Raw genomic sequence first — 14,576 nt, forward strand, 5'->3', positions numbered from 1 at the left:
GCAGGTTCCCTAAAATACTAAAAATAGAGGCAACATATGATCCCGCTATCCCACCCCTGGACATATATCCAGAAAAGACCAAAAAAAAGTGATATACATATATACACAATGGAATGTTATTCAGTCATAAAAATAATGAAATACTGTCACCTGCAGGGACATGGATGGACTCAGAGAATATCATACAAAACAGAAACAGACTCACAACTAGAAAACCAACTTATTGCTACCAAAGGGGAAAGGGAGAGGGGAAAGGAATAAATTAAGAATAAGGGATGAATAGACACAAAATTCTATACATAAAATAGATAAACAACAAGGATTTACTATAATAACACAGGGAACTATATTCAGTATCTTATAATAACTTATAATGGAATATAATCTGAAAATATATAACTGAATCACTTTGTTATACACATAAAACTAACACAATATTAAATATTGTATAAGTCAACTATACTTCAGTTTTTTTTTAGAAAAAGGCAGTATGATGCCCAAAACAATCTTGAAAAAGGAATGCAGTTGGAGGACTCACACTTCCTGATTGGAAAACTCACTAGAAAGCAACAGTCATCAAGACAGTCTGTTACTGGCATAAGGGTAGACATACAGATCAACAGAACAGAAATGAGAGTCCAGAAATTAACTCATAGTCAGTTGATTTTAGGTAAGGGCGCCAAGACCATTCAACTCAGAAGGAACACTGTTTTCAATAAACACTGCTGGGACAACTGGACAACCACAAGCAAAAGAATGAAGTTGAGCCCTTGCCTTACACCGTACACAAGAATTAACTCAAATGGATCAGAGCCCTAAGTGTAAGCATGGAAACTATAAAATTCTTAGAGAAAAACATACAGGGACATTTCTGTAACCTTGGATTTGGAAACGGATTCTTAGATATGACATCTAAAGCACAAGCAACAACAACAGAATGATAAGTTGGACTTTATATAAATTTAAAACTTCAGTGCTACAAAGAACACTATCAAGAAGGTGAAAAGATAGCCACAGAATACTAGAAAATATATGCAAATCATATATCTGATAAGGGACTTATATCAAGAACAAAAAGAATTCTTACAACTCAATAGTCAAAAGAAAAATAACACAATTTGAAAATGGGTAAAGAGGAAGGGGATGTAGAGAGGAAAGAAATAGGTGAGTGAGAGATTAAGAGGTACAAACTCCCAGCTGCAAAATAAACGAGTTATGGGTATGTAAGATACAGTGTGGGGAATATAGTCAATAACTATGTAATGTCTTTGTACAGTAACGGAGTAACCAGAGTTATCATGGTGATCATTCTGAAATATACAGAAATATCAAATCACTATGTTGTATGATAGGAACTAACATAGCACAGTAGGGAAATTATACTTTAAAAAATCAGAAAAAGAAATCAGATGACTTGTGGTTATCAGAGGTGGGGGTGGAGTGAGACAGAATAGGATGAAGGTGGTCAAAAGGTACAAACTTCCAGGGATAAGATAAATAAGTACTAGGAATGTAATGTACAGTATTAGAAATATAATTACCACTGCTGTATATTATATATGAAAGTTGTTGAGAGTAAATCCTAAAAACAAACAAAAAAGAGTAAATCACAAGAGTTCTTATCACACAAAAATTTTTTTCTATTTCTTTAATTTTGTATCTATATAATCACTGCAGATGGTGATTGCAGCAAAAAATGAAATTAAAAGACGCTTACTCCTTGGAAGGAAAGTTATGACCAACCTAGATAGTATATTGAAAAGCAGAGATATTATTTTGCCAACAAAGGTCCGTCTAGTCAAGGCTATGGTTTTTCCAGTGGTCATGTATGGATGTGAGAGTTGGGCTGTGAAGAAAGCTGAGCACCGAAGAACTGATGCTTCTGAACTGTGGTGTTGGAGAAGACTCTTGAGAGTCCCTTGGACTGCAAGGAGATCCAACCAGTCCATCCTAAAGGAGATCAGTCCTGGGTGTTCATTGGAAGGACTGACGCTGAAGCTGAAACTCCAATACTTTGGCCACCTCATGCAAAGAGTTGACTCACTGGAAAAGACTTTGATGCTGGGAAGGATTGAGGGCAGGAGGAAAAGGGGACGACAGAGGATGAGATGGCTGGATGGCATCACCAACTCGATGGATGTGAGTTTGAGTGAACTCCGGGAGATGGTGATGGACAGGGAGGCCTGGCGTGCTGTGATTCATGGGGTCGCAAAGAGTTGGACACGACTGAGCGACTGAACTGAACTGAACTGAAGATGATGGATGTTTGCTAAACTTATTGTGATAATCATTCATAATATATGTAAGCCAAATTATGCTGTATGCCTGAAACTTATACAGTGCTATGTGTCAATTACATCTCAATAAAACTGAAAGGAAAAAAATGGGCAAAGGACTTGAATAAATGTTTCTCCAAATAAGATATGCAAATGGCAAACAAGCATGTGAAAAGATGTTTAGTTGTTAGAGAAATGCAAACCAAACCCACAGTGAATTATCAGTTCATACCCACTAGGATAGCTATAATCAAAAAGTCAGGTTAAAAAAAAAAAGATAATAACACAAGTGTTGATAAGGATATGAATAAGAACCCTCACACACTTGCTGGTGGGAATGTAAAATGATACTGCCACTTTGGAAAACAATCTAGCAGTTCTTCAAAATGTTAAAGTTGACACTTGAGCCAGCAATTCCACTCCCACATATATATCCAAGGGAACTGAAAACATGTCATATCCAAGGGAACCAAAAACATGTATCCACACAAAAACTTGTACACAAATATTCACAGCAACAGTATTCAAAATAGCCAAAAGATAGAAACAACCCAAATGTCCAACAGCTGATAAATGGATAAACACAATGTGGTATATCCACACAGTGGAATATTATTCAGCCATAAAAAAGGGAAGAAATATTGACATATGCTACATCATGAATGAACCTTGAAAACATTATGCTTGCTAAGTGAAAGAGGTCACTCACAAAGACCACAAATTATACGATTCTATTCACACAAGTGAAGACGGAAATGGCAAGCCACTCCTGTTCTTGCCTGGGAAATCCCATGGACAGAGAAGCCTGGTAGGCTACAGTCCATGAGATTGCAAAAGAATCAGACATGTCTTAGTGACTAAACAACAACAATTTATACAAAATGCCCAGAACAGTCTTACTAGATAAGAGAGTAGGTTAAAGGTTGCTTAGAGGAGGGAGAGGATGGGGATGGTAGGCTTAGGGGGTGACAACCTAAGGGTATAAGCCTTCTTCTTGAGGTGATGTAAATATCTTAAAATCAATTGCGGTAATGGTTACACAACTCTGTAAATATACTAAAAACTACTAAACTGTACACTTTATACATGAGAATTTTGTGGCACATGATTTATATGCCAATAAAGCTGTTACCAAAAGAGGGGGATGCACAATGTATCTTCTTCTTTCTCTCAGATCACTTATTCTGAGGTCTCTTCCAACCCAAATCAAGCTTCAACTGACCCCAGTCCTCACTGAGGTCTTGGGTGCAATTTCATGAGAGACGTCGAGCCAGAACTACCCATCTAAGCTGCTCCCAAATACCTGTGACTCACAGAAACAGAGATAAGAAATGAGTAAGCCACTGGGTTTGGGGGTAATTTTCTCTGCAGCAATAGATAACTAGTATACCGTTGATGAAAAAAAAAAAAATTGTTGGCATTTGCTTGTATATTTATGCAATTTCTCAGAAAGGATACTCAAGAAATGGTAAAAGTGTTTGCCCCTGAGAAGAGGCCCCTGGGAAGAGACCTCTGGGAGGATCCCTGAGGGATGAGAGCAGGGAGGACACATGTGATTGTACGTCATTTTATCTTTTGAATTTTGTTTCATATGCAATGTATTAACTTTTCCAAAAGGAAAACAAAAGTCAAAGAATTTTAAACACTCTTTAAAAAGTCAACAACTATCCGCTGCTTATAAAGTCTAAACTCCTCAGCGCGGTGTACAAGGCATCCACGGTGCAGCCCTTGTCCATCTTCCCAGTCTCAGCTCTCACCTCCCTTCACACTAATTGTTTGTGGCGCCGGAAATGGACCAGGCTTTCCCCTCCTCCGCACCTTAAATCATACTGTCTCTTGTGCCTGGTTCCGCTTCTCCTTCCTCCCCATCCTTTAAGACTCATCTCAAACACTGTTACTTTTTTGGAAGACTTCCCTGGCTGTCCTTAATGTGTCAGAAGTGCGTGCCCCCAAGATACCCTTGCGTGATTCAGTCATTTCATGTGTCATCCTACAGTGTGATGATCTGATTTCTTTCCTACATCTCTCATTATACTATGAGCAAGGACTCCTTTTTTTTCCCCCTTGGCAATACCATGGGCTTCCCTGGTAGCTTGGATGGTAAAGAATCCGCCTGCAATGCAGGAGACCCCGGTTCAATTCCTAGGTTGGGAAGATCCCCTGAAGAAGGGATAGGCTACCCACTCCAGTATTCTTGGGCTTCCTTGGTGTCTCAGATGGTAAAGAATCTGCCTGCAATGCAGGAGACCTCGGTTCGGTCCCTGGGTTGGGAAGATCCCCTGGAGGAGGGCATGGCAACTCACCCTAGTATTCTTGCCTGGAGAATCCCCATGGACAGAGGAGCCTGGCGGGCTGCAGGCCGTGGGGTCGCAAGGAGTCCGACACGACTGAGCGACTAAGCACAGCACAGCACAAACCACGCAGCATGCAGGACTTTCCTGACCAGAGATGGAACCCGCGCCCCCTGCAGGGGAAGCTCGGAATCTCAACCACTGGACCGCGTGGGGAATTCCTGGGAAAGAGGACTCACTCAGGCTTCCCTGAGCCTAACACACAGAGAAGGCTGTCAGTAAGAGGACTGGTGTGAGAAGGGTGTAGGGAGAGAGGGAGCAAAGCAGAAAATGAAAGAAGGGAGGGAGGGAAGGAAGGTGAAAGCAAGAAAGAAGGAAGAAAGGAGAGTTGGTGGAGAAAGAAAAGGAGGGAGGGAAAAAGGGTAGGAGGAAAGAAAGTCCCCACATGTGCTCAGCGGTCTCACTGCATACAACAAAGACTCTCTGGATGAAGAAAACCCCAAACCAGATGTAACACATAACCCACGGAAGTGGGGAGGAATGTGGATACATATTCTAAGCTGTAGTGACGTCACTGTCTGTAGCACAGAGACCCCTGATGATTTAGGACACACATCTTAGGCTGGAAGATGCTCACCTGTGATCACTACCCAACCCCTGGTGTCACCGTCAGTCTCCCCAGCTCCCACTCCATCTCACATGCTCTCTTCTCCATGGTGATTCTAGCACCAGCCAGTGCCCTGCACACAGTGGGCCCTCAACACTGAGTAAATGTGGTCAGAATCATCTCCCTTCTGTAGAAAGAAGGGTCTCACTTTGTGACCGTGAATCTGTCTCTTCTCTCTGGAACTCAGTTTTTTCATCTCTACAATGAGGGTGTGGAGCCAGCTGATGAGTAGAACCCTTCCCAGCTAACAGTCCTTGGCTTCTCAAGGCCTCTGATCAACTCAGCAAGTCCAGAGTCTTTCACCCGAGCAGCAAGGACTCCTCACAAGCAGCTCTTCACTCAGACTACGTCACAGGAATACGAGTGACCATTCATCGGTTGATCACTGTACACCAGGAACCACACTCAGCATTTCAGCCCCATGGCTTCATTTCTTTCTTTCCATCACCTCTGAAGTAGGTGCATAATCATCATCTTACCGAAAAGGGAACTGAGAATCGGAGAAGAAACCCCATTTATCCAAGGAACACAACTGGGAGGTGGCAGAGCAGGAATTCTAAGTCCTCCACCACTTCTCCACACTGCCCCCTCTGACCCTGAACCAGGCTTCCAGCCAGCAACCTCCCCTTGGCTAACCTCACTCAGCCCACAGGTAAGCACTCAGTACATTGACCTTACTGTTGTAATGTGTATATTCACATCCTGGGTCCCAGTTGAGGGGTAAAAACAGATTCTAGATCCATTTAGACTCATATGAAGTTTCAGCTCCTCCCTTCGCTAGATGTCTGACCTTTAGACAAGTCATTTTAACAGATGAAGAGCAAATGACATAATGAATGTGAAAATGGCTAGCACCTCGTAAATGGGAAAGACCAGATAAAGCACAGCAGAGAGATTCTGACAAGCCCTGAAAAGCTGACACCTCACTCCACAAAGAGCCACCTGGGTCTCCCAGTCTTTCCACTTAGCATTCAGCTCTTCTGGTAAATTTGTCCTGTCTTTATTCCCATCCTGAATGTTCCTTTATAAATCCTTCATAAATCCTTGGGCTTTCAAGTTAGACAGACAGGGTTACAGTTCTGGCTCAACCACTTACCCACTGCATGACCTTGGACAAATGACTCTCCTTTCTGAGGCTCAGTGTTCTCACCTATGAAATATTCATTAGGGTACCTACTCCACAGGGAGGTTGTGAGGAGTCAATAACAGTATGCATGTAAATGTTTAGCATGTGGTCAAGCATATAATAATAAAGGCTCAGAAATTGTTAACTGTTTTTTCCTGAATAATAACAGTGGTCATAGCTTTGAACTACCTGCTGATTAAAATTTCTGACCCAGTGCTCAGAGCCTCGCACACTGGAGCTCCATCATTCCTTCCTGGCCCTGTTCCCTGCTGCTCCCCTAAGTGAAGCCCACACTCAAGCCAGATGTGGCTTTCTCCCCTCTGTCTCTCCACTATGATCTTCCCCTCCATTCAGAACGCTCTCTCAAACCTCACATCTGGCCACACCCAGCCCTACTCAAGCTTCACCTCCCCAGTAAGCCAGCAGCCTCCTCAACTGCCCTGGGTTTCCACAGCACCTAAGGTTGAGCACATATTAGTGCTCAGACTGTCCAGGCGGAGGTTTCTGTCTGCAATTGTCTAACCTACAGTACCTCTCCTCCAGTGGTCACACCTGATTTCCCTGTGTGGGAATCTCTTTCTCCCCTATCAGTTCAAGTGTCCCAGGAATGGGCAGGTGGCCAAGACCTTAGACAAAGTCTCACTGATTCATTAAGAGGTGGACTCTTGACCAAAGCCGAGCCAAACAGAATGAGCCCTGGAATTTTTTCTGCAATCACTCAATAACAAGTGTTCTTTTGTCCACAGGCAGTGCTAAGTTGAAGCAATGTAAATTCAGAGCTGCTGGTAGCCATACCTATCACCTTCAAAAGAGAAGTGAAATTAACAACAAGCCAACACAGAGGAATCAGAAAATGGAGAGAGACTTATTTTTAATGACATTATTTGAGCATCTGGATCCATCCATGCCTGAAGCCAATGCTCCTATTAATGTATGTGAGCCAAAACCACTACTCTCTTTCAGTTCAGTTCAGTTGCTCAGTCATGTCCAACTCTTTGGGATGCCATGGACTGCAGCATGCCAGGCTTCCCTGTCCATCACCAACTCCCGGAGCTTACTCAAACTCATGTCCATTGAGTCGGTGATGCCATTCAACCATCTCATCCTCTGTTGTCCCCTTCTCCTCCCACCTTCACTCTTTCCCAGCATCAGGGTCTTTTCAAATGAGTCAGTTCTTTGCATCAGGTAGCCAAAGTATTGGAGTTTCAGCTGCAGCATCAGTCCTTCCAGTCAGGACTGATTTTCCTTTAGAATTGACTGACTGGGTCTCCTTGCAGTCCAAGGGACTCTCAAGAGCCTTTTCTCCAGCACCACAGTTCAAAAGCATCAATCCTTTGGTGCCCAGCTTTCTTTGTAGTCCAACTCACACATCCATACATGACTACTGGAAAAACTATAGCTTTGACTAGACAGACCTTTGTTGGCAAAGTAATATCTCTGCTTTTTAATATGCTGTCTAGGTTGGTCATAGCTTTTCTTCCAAGGAGCAAGTGTCTTTTAATTTTATGGCTGCAGTCACCATCTGCAGTGACCCTGGAGCCCAAGAAAATTAAGTCTGTCACTGTTTCCATTGTTTCCCCATCTATTTGCCATGAAGCAATGGGATGATCTTAGTTTTCTGAATGGAGTTTTAAGCCAACTTTTTTCACTCTCCTCTTTCACTTTCATCAAGAGGCTCTTTAGTTCTTCTTTGCTTTCTGCCATAAGGGTGGTGTCATCTGCATATCTACCCCCTTTACCTTATTTTAAGTTACTTAAGTCAGCTTGAGTTGGCTTTCTGTCACTTCACTGAGAGAGTGTTGATCAATATAGTGATTCAGCTAGAGGGTAAGCTTCCTGTGAGCAGAGATTGCGCTTCATAGACCTAGGAGCCTTGAGGTCAGAGTTGATCTCAGCGTTGCAGCACCTAGCAGAGGGATGATCACTGAGCAGGTGAGAAATACAGAAGGGAATAAATCTCTCTTTGTATTTTCCCAATGGTCCAGTGCTCTGCACTCAGAAGACTCTAAGATATTTAAGGAAAGGGACTTCCCAGGCGGTCTAGTGGTTAAGACTCCATGTTCCCAATGCAGGGGGCAGGGGTTTTATCCTTAGGTGGGGAACTAATATCCAACATGCTTCATAATGCAGCCCAAAACAAAAACAAACAAAAAACCTGAGTAAATGTTCACTTGAACAAAAACTATACAACAGGCATTCTATTTTTTTTTTTTTTTTGCTGCATATTAGTTCCCCAACCAGGGATTGAACCCATGCTGCTTGCAGTAGAAGCACAGAGTCTTAACCACTGGACTGCCAGAGAAGGCTCTCTACTTATGTGATACAAACAAGGTCCTCTTCTTCTCTGCAGTTTCTCTGAGAATGACTGATTTCTCCCTTTCTAAGTAGAATGATCTTAGTGAAAGAGGTAGTCTAGGAACCCCACATGGCTGAAAGACATATTTTAAATCCACTAATCTGACTGATTAGTCCCCCATTGTACAGATGAGAAAACTGAGATTTAAGCCAAAAATGGTTGCTTAACACTGCATGGTGAGTCACAGGCAGAATTAGCTAAGATACATACACACACCCCAGCACAATGCCATGACTAGTAGTCCAGTGCTCCGGTCCCTGCCCTTTATTAAGCAAAGTGAATCAATCACTTACCCAGAGCTCAGAAATCCCTAAGCCAGGTAGAATGAACTGCTCAACTCTGATAACCACCTTTGGAGTGGGGCGGTTAGACAAGGGAAAGAGCACTGGGCCAGGAGTCAAGCCTAGTTTACTCTATTACTGGCTGTGTGACCTTCACTCCTCCAGGCTCAGTTTCCTCTCTCTAAGATAGGAGTGGAAGAAGCCAGGGTTCAAAGAAGGTGATTTCTCAGATCCCTGAAATTCTGTATATACATGGGGTTGTTGGATAGTTCATCAAATCCCCAAGTTTAAACCCACATGGATTACAGAGAATTGGAAGAGCAAGAGGTCAACAACCCATCTGCAGACTACAAATTAAAGTTCAGGAAATGGGAGTTTATATTCTTTCTGGCTCGCCTTATAAGAGTAGAATGGAAATCACTTTCTGGGAATTGACAGATACCCCCACACACACATCCTACAATTCTCCTTTCTCATTTTCTCCAGAATCTTAAAAGACCTCCATCTAAGTTGATTGTAGTGAGATGGACTTGAAACAACCCCATCAGAATGTCCATACTGAATAAATGCAGACTTCTGCAAGGCAGTCCTTTTGAGAGCTTGATTAGTTCTTCCAATGAGCCCATAATTCCCCCAAGCATTTGTAACAGTCCTCCTAGGCAAGCAAACCAGTCTCCTGATTTTGCTTTCACACCTTGACTTTCATCTCCAGCGACCAGTCTCAATTTGATCACCTCCTGTGTTTTCTACACTTGGCCATTTCCAAAAACCAGAGACCTTCTTGAAAAGATGGTAGTTTTCCCTCCATGACAATGTTCAAGAGCATATACCTCACAATCCAAAGACAATTCCTTACAGTGTTTTAAGCAGTGGAATCATCAGCAAGTGACAGAACACCTTCTACAGGAAGTCTCTTTTGAAGGGGCTGACACTTGTTGAATATCCTGAGACACTTATTTTTTAAAACCATCTTAGCTGCATAATCATCACATTTTCCCTTTTCTTTCTCAACCCTGGAATGCTCTAAGTTTTTTCCTTCACCATATCTTCATCAATCTTCCTCCTCCATATCCCTGCCATATCCTGGCCCCATTTTCCCCAGCCCAACTCTCTTCTCTGCCTGCAACTAGGCAAATGCCCAAGTTGCTGAATCTTCAAAATCTGTCTTCGATTGAAAAGTAGGCAGGGGTGGGGGGAGGGGGTCTCTAGTGGATCCTGGAAAACTGTCTCAGCAGTTCCTACTCCCAAAAGGCCCTTCTCTGGTCTTTAGGGCAAGGTGTCTGTCTTAGCCAAACATTTCAGAGAGTCCCCAGAGACTCATTCTCACTAGGCATGGCACCAGAACCCTTTCTGCCTTTGGGGTAGGGGGTGCTGGAGACTTGCCCTCCAGAGACCCATATTTCCAGGTGTTGTCAACCACCCACATTTCAAACATTGGATAGACACAATAGACAGCTTTCTCCAACCCCCCTCATCTTTTCACAGCACTTCATAGTTTACAAAATACTTTTTCATGAGTATTTGGAATCTTCTCCACTGTTTTACAGATGAGAAAACAGAGCCTCAGAGAAGTAAAGTGAAACATCGAAGTTGATAACATAAGCAAGTTAAAGGTCAAAGTCAGACCTCTTGATTCCCCATCTCATGCTTTTTTTCAGTGCAACAGAAATCACTCACATATAGAGTAACTCTTCATTCAGACAATTCTTTCCCCTAAGACAACCAAAAGAGACTCTCAGAGACCCGCAGAAACTCAGACAAAATTCTTAACACATCAATAAACGCAATCTTCCCACATCCAAGCACACAAACCTATAGACAGCTCTAAGCCTCTGCCCTCTGCCCCAACGTGTCTCTCTCATAGAATCCCCTCCCCAGTGGCTACTGAGAGTCAGTGAAGGAGGTGTGTCTTTAGACAGAGGAGCAGAATCTATCTCTGACTCCTTCAAAAAGGGGTCTCGGAAGAAAGGAGCCCCGTCCTCGGCGTCTGTTCTAGGGGTCCCGCCCCCGCCCCTCCCCTACCTGCCAAGAGCTGCATCCAGGCGCAGATCTTGTAGACCGTGGCCGTGTTGCAGAAGAAGAAAAGCGCAAAGCAGGTGATGCAGCCGAGGATCAGCACCATGGAGAGCAGCACGAAGAAGGCGGCCGCCTTGAAGGCGCCGGACGGGATGGTGCTGAAGTCGGTGAACGAGCCACGGCAGGTGAGCTCTCGGCCCGCCAGCCCGCTGCCCACACAGTAGTGGAAGAGGCCGAAGTAGCCAGGTTTGGGGGTGCTCACGCTGTCGCCCACCCAGTAGGGCTGGATGAAGACCACCACGTTGATGATGGCGAAGCAGATGGTGAAGATGGCCCATAGCACGCCGATGGCCCGCGAGTTCCGCATGTAGTGCTCGTGGTAGAGCTTGGAGGCCTCCTGCGAGGGCAGCATGGTGCCCGGGGGCGGGGCCGGCGGCGGCGGCGGCTGGCGGGGGCCGCCGGCCCGGGACCGACCGCCGGGCTGCCGGGCGGGAGCTGGGGACGCACGCGAGAAGCGGCCCTGAGCCAAGGTACCCGCGAGGGCGGGGCCTGAGGCGGAGCTGAGTGGACCCGGGGGCTGGTATGGAGGAGCTAGGTAGGGGTCATGAGAGTACTGGGGAGGGGTCGGGGTAGGGGGAGACTGGCAAAGATCTCCAATTCGGGGACCTAGGAAGAGGCCATGTGAAAGTTGGGGGGCTGGGATGAGGGGGCTGGAATGAGAATATGGGAGCTGGGGGGAGTGCTAGAAAGTGGTTATGGTGGAGTTGGGGAGGGGGCTTGGGGACTAGTATTGGCGGAGTCAGGGGATCGTGGGGAGATGGAATGGAGGCTGTGGTCCGGTACTGAAGAATTAGCTGAGGGGTTTTACAGGGAGGTCGGAAGGGAATTTGGGGGTTGGTATTAGGGGTAAAAGGAGGTCTGGTATTGGGTGTCTAAAAGGGGTCTGTGGAAAGGGAGGTGGGCGCTTCCGTGAGAGGGTAAGAAGGGGATATACGGGGCAAGTACTAGGGGACTGGGAAGGTGATATGGGGGCTGGGACAGGGAGGGCGAAGTGGAAGAACCAGGATGAGGCTAGAGGAACATCGGGGGACCGGGACTGCAGGGTCTGAACACCGGGCGGGGGGTTGGGAGGGTCCCTCAGAAGACAGGGCTGGATGGAGGCTGAGGGGAGGCTAGGTTTGGCGCGCCAGGGCTAGGGAGAGAGGTTTTCCAGGCCAAGGGGACTACGGACCGGGGCCGGCGGGCAGCCCGGGCCGCGAGTTAGTGGGCAAGCGGCAGGGGGCCGTCGCCGGGGAGCGGGGGAGCGGCCGGGCCCCAGTAGGGCCGGGGGTGGGGGGTGGGGGGCGGCTACCCCGCGCCCAGGCCGGACGCGCGCGGAGGCTGCGGCCGCGGGGAGGGGGTGCGGGGAGACCAACCTGGGCCCGATCCGGAGCGGTGGGTCCAGGACTGGCACGGCCTAGGCGCCGCGGCTCTGCGCTCCCAGAGGCGGCTTGCCGGGCCCAGGCGGCGGCCTCTGCGCGGCCTCCATCTTGCTCGGGTTCTCCCCGGGGCGCGCTCCCGCGCCGAGGCGCGAGCTCTCGTGCACCGGCGCGGCCCGACGGAGGCGCGTTCCTGCAGCAGGCGTGCGGGGCGGAGCGGAGCGGAACAGGAAAGGGGAGCTCCGCGTTCTGGCAGTCCAGTCAGGGAGCGGGGTAGGCACGGTCCGGGGGGTCCCCAAGCCCGAGCAGTAAGCCTCCTCCACAGTCAGGCCTTCTAATTTGGGGGACCCCGTTTTCCCAGCCCGAGCTGTGGGGTTGCGGGGCCCACGCAAAGCCCATGGGAACGGGGGAGGGTCCGAGCAGGGTATTAGTTGATAAGAGTTTGAACTGACCCCTGGCTCCCAGGTTAACTCAGGTAAAGCCTATCCCAGTGCCTCGAGTTGCACCATTACACTTCCAGTCCTTTGGGTCTTGGAGGCATTGAAAGTTCCCAGAGGCTCCTAGGAAACTGCCAACACCTCTGGGAGAGGGAACCCCCCACAAAACTGTTAACAGCCACTCCCGCGGTGGGGATTCGTTGGCCGCCAGTGCATTAGGAGTTAGGCCTGGAGAGCAGGACCCAGGGTGAGTATGGGGAACAGGAGAGAAGGAGGCTGGGGACGTGTTGGTTTGTCTTCCTACACTTTCCCGGTGCCTGGCATGAAGTGGATACATCATGAGCTTGTAGTGTGTTAAAGGACAAAGCATCCAAGTCGACTCACGATTAGACCTGAGAACACGAGGGGGCGTACCAGGGGGGCCAGGGCAGGTCATTTCTTCCCTGCTGTGAAATAGCTTTTGGTTTAGGTTCTGCCAAGGTGATCTAAGCTGGCATCCAGAAAACTCTGGCTACTACTTACTGTCTCCCTGATCTTGCACTTGCTCTTTGAACCTCTCTTTCCCCATCTGTAAAGTGGGCAGATTAAGCCCCACTTGACAGGTATTGAGGGGTGGTGAAAATAATGTTAGTACCATCCAAGGACTGGACTATACACTGGGATCAGTCTGATGAAATTTAGATCTACAAAGAAAATACTATCATGTGAGGTTGCCACCTGTCTTTTTTCTCATGGGGAGAGTGAGTGGGTTTTTGTGGAGTTTTTGGTTTTTTTGTTTTTGTTTTGCCGAGACGATGTACTTCTTGCTTTCTTGGTATTAAAAACAAAACAAAACTCTTTTTTAAAGAACTGGTGTTGATAGTTAATGGGATTTTTTTTTCTTCAGTGTCCAAATTTGGCAAAATAATAGATAGGCAGTGTTGTTTTCAAATTAAAAAAAAAAAATTATGTGCAGTCCTCCACAATTTGAGGACCACAGACCCACATGAAGTCATTTCACCTGAGACAGTTTGCTCAGTCAGTTTGGTTTCCCCTTCCATTGGTTCCTTGAAGAGGCATCCAGACTGTCTCCTGAGAACCCTAAGATCCCAGAAGCATTGATCTGGAAGGGGTTATGGAGAGAGCCTCATTCCATACCTTCTCCCACTTGATAGATGGAGAACAGAGGCCAAGAGGAGGATTGACTTGTACAAAAAGGTGAGTCCTTACTGCCAGTTAAACTGATCAACCTGATTCATTACTTCTTTTAACCTATCCAATAAATATGTGAGAAGCTCCCGCAACGTGCCAGCACAGCACTATGCTGGGCCCTGGGGAGGAGATCAGGTAAAACAGATGTGGTCGCTGCCATCCTGAAGCATACAGCTTCATGAGGAGATAAAAGGTGCCGGGAGGAGCAGGGAGGGAAGTCATCCTCATAGGGCACCTTGAAGTCTTCTTCTGTGGGTGCTCCTGGTATGGGTACTGTTCTGAACATAAGTTACTGAAGTCAGAAGCTCCATCTTTTCTCCTTATCCTGCCATGAATTATTGCCTTTTTTTTTTCCCCTATCCCGCTGAGGCAAGCTAGGCACTCCGAGGGGGCAAGGGGAAATCACAGAAGTCCACTTACTGTTCTCTCTCAAGGCAAGAACTGAGAGTTCTTGCTAAGATAGGGTCATTTCCAGCCAATAGCCTAGCAAAGGAAGATTTGTGACTTGCTAGATACC

At 46.5% G+C, this 14,576-nt stretch overlaps 1 protein-coding gene across 1 annotated transcript in view; it reads right to left on the reverse strand.

Annotated features, from left to right (window-relative positions):
- Positions 1 to 11,425, reverse strand: part of LHFPL4 (LHFPL tetraspan subfamily member 4) — a 28,904-nt gene extending 17,479 nt beyond the window's left edge. Inside the window, exon 1 of the mRNA XM_052647333.1 lies at positions 11,020 to 11,425. Coding sequence (XP_052503293.1) covers positions 11,020 to 11,425 — 406 coding nt within the window. The remainder of the gene's footprint in view (positions 1 to 11,019) is intronic.
- Positions 11,426 to 14,576: the final 3,151 nt, after the last annotated feature.

Source organism: Budorcas taxicolor, chromosome 1 (assembly GCF_023091745.1).
Source record: "Budorcas taxicolor isolate Tak-1 chromosome 1, Takin1.1, whole genome shotgun sequence".
NCBI lineage: Eukaryota > Metazoa > Chordata > Mammalia > Artiodactyla > Bovidae > Budorcas > Budorcas taxicolor.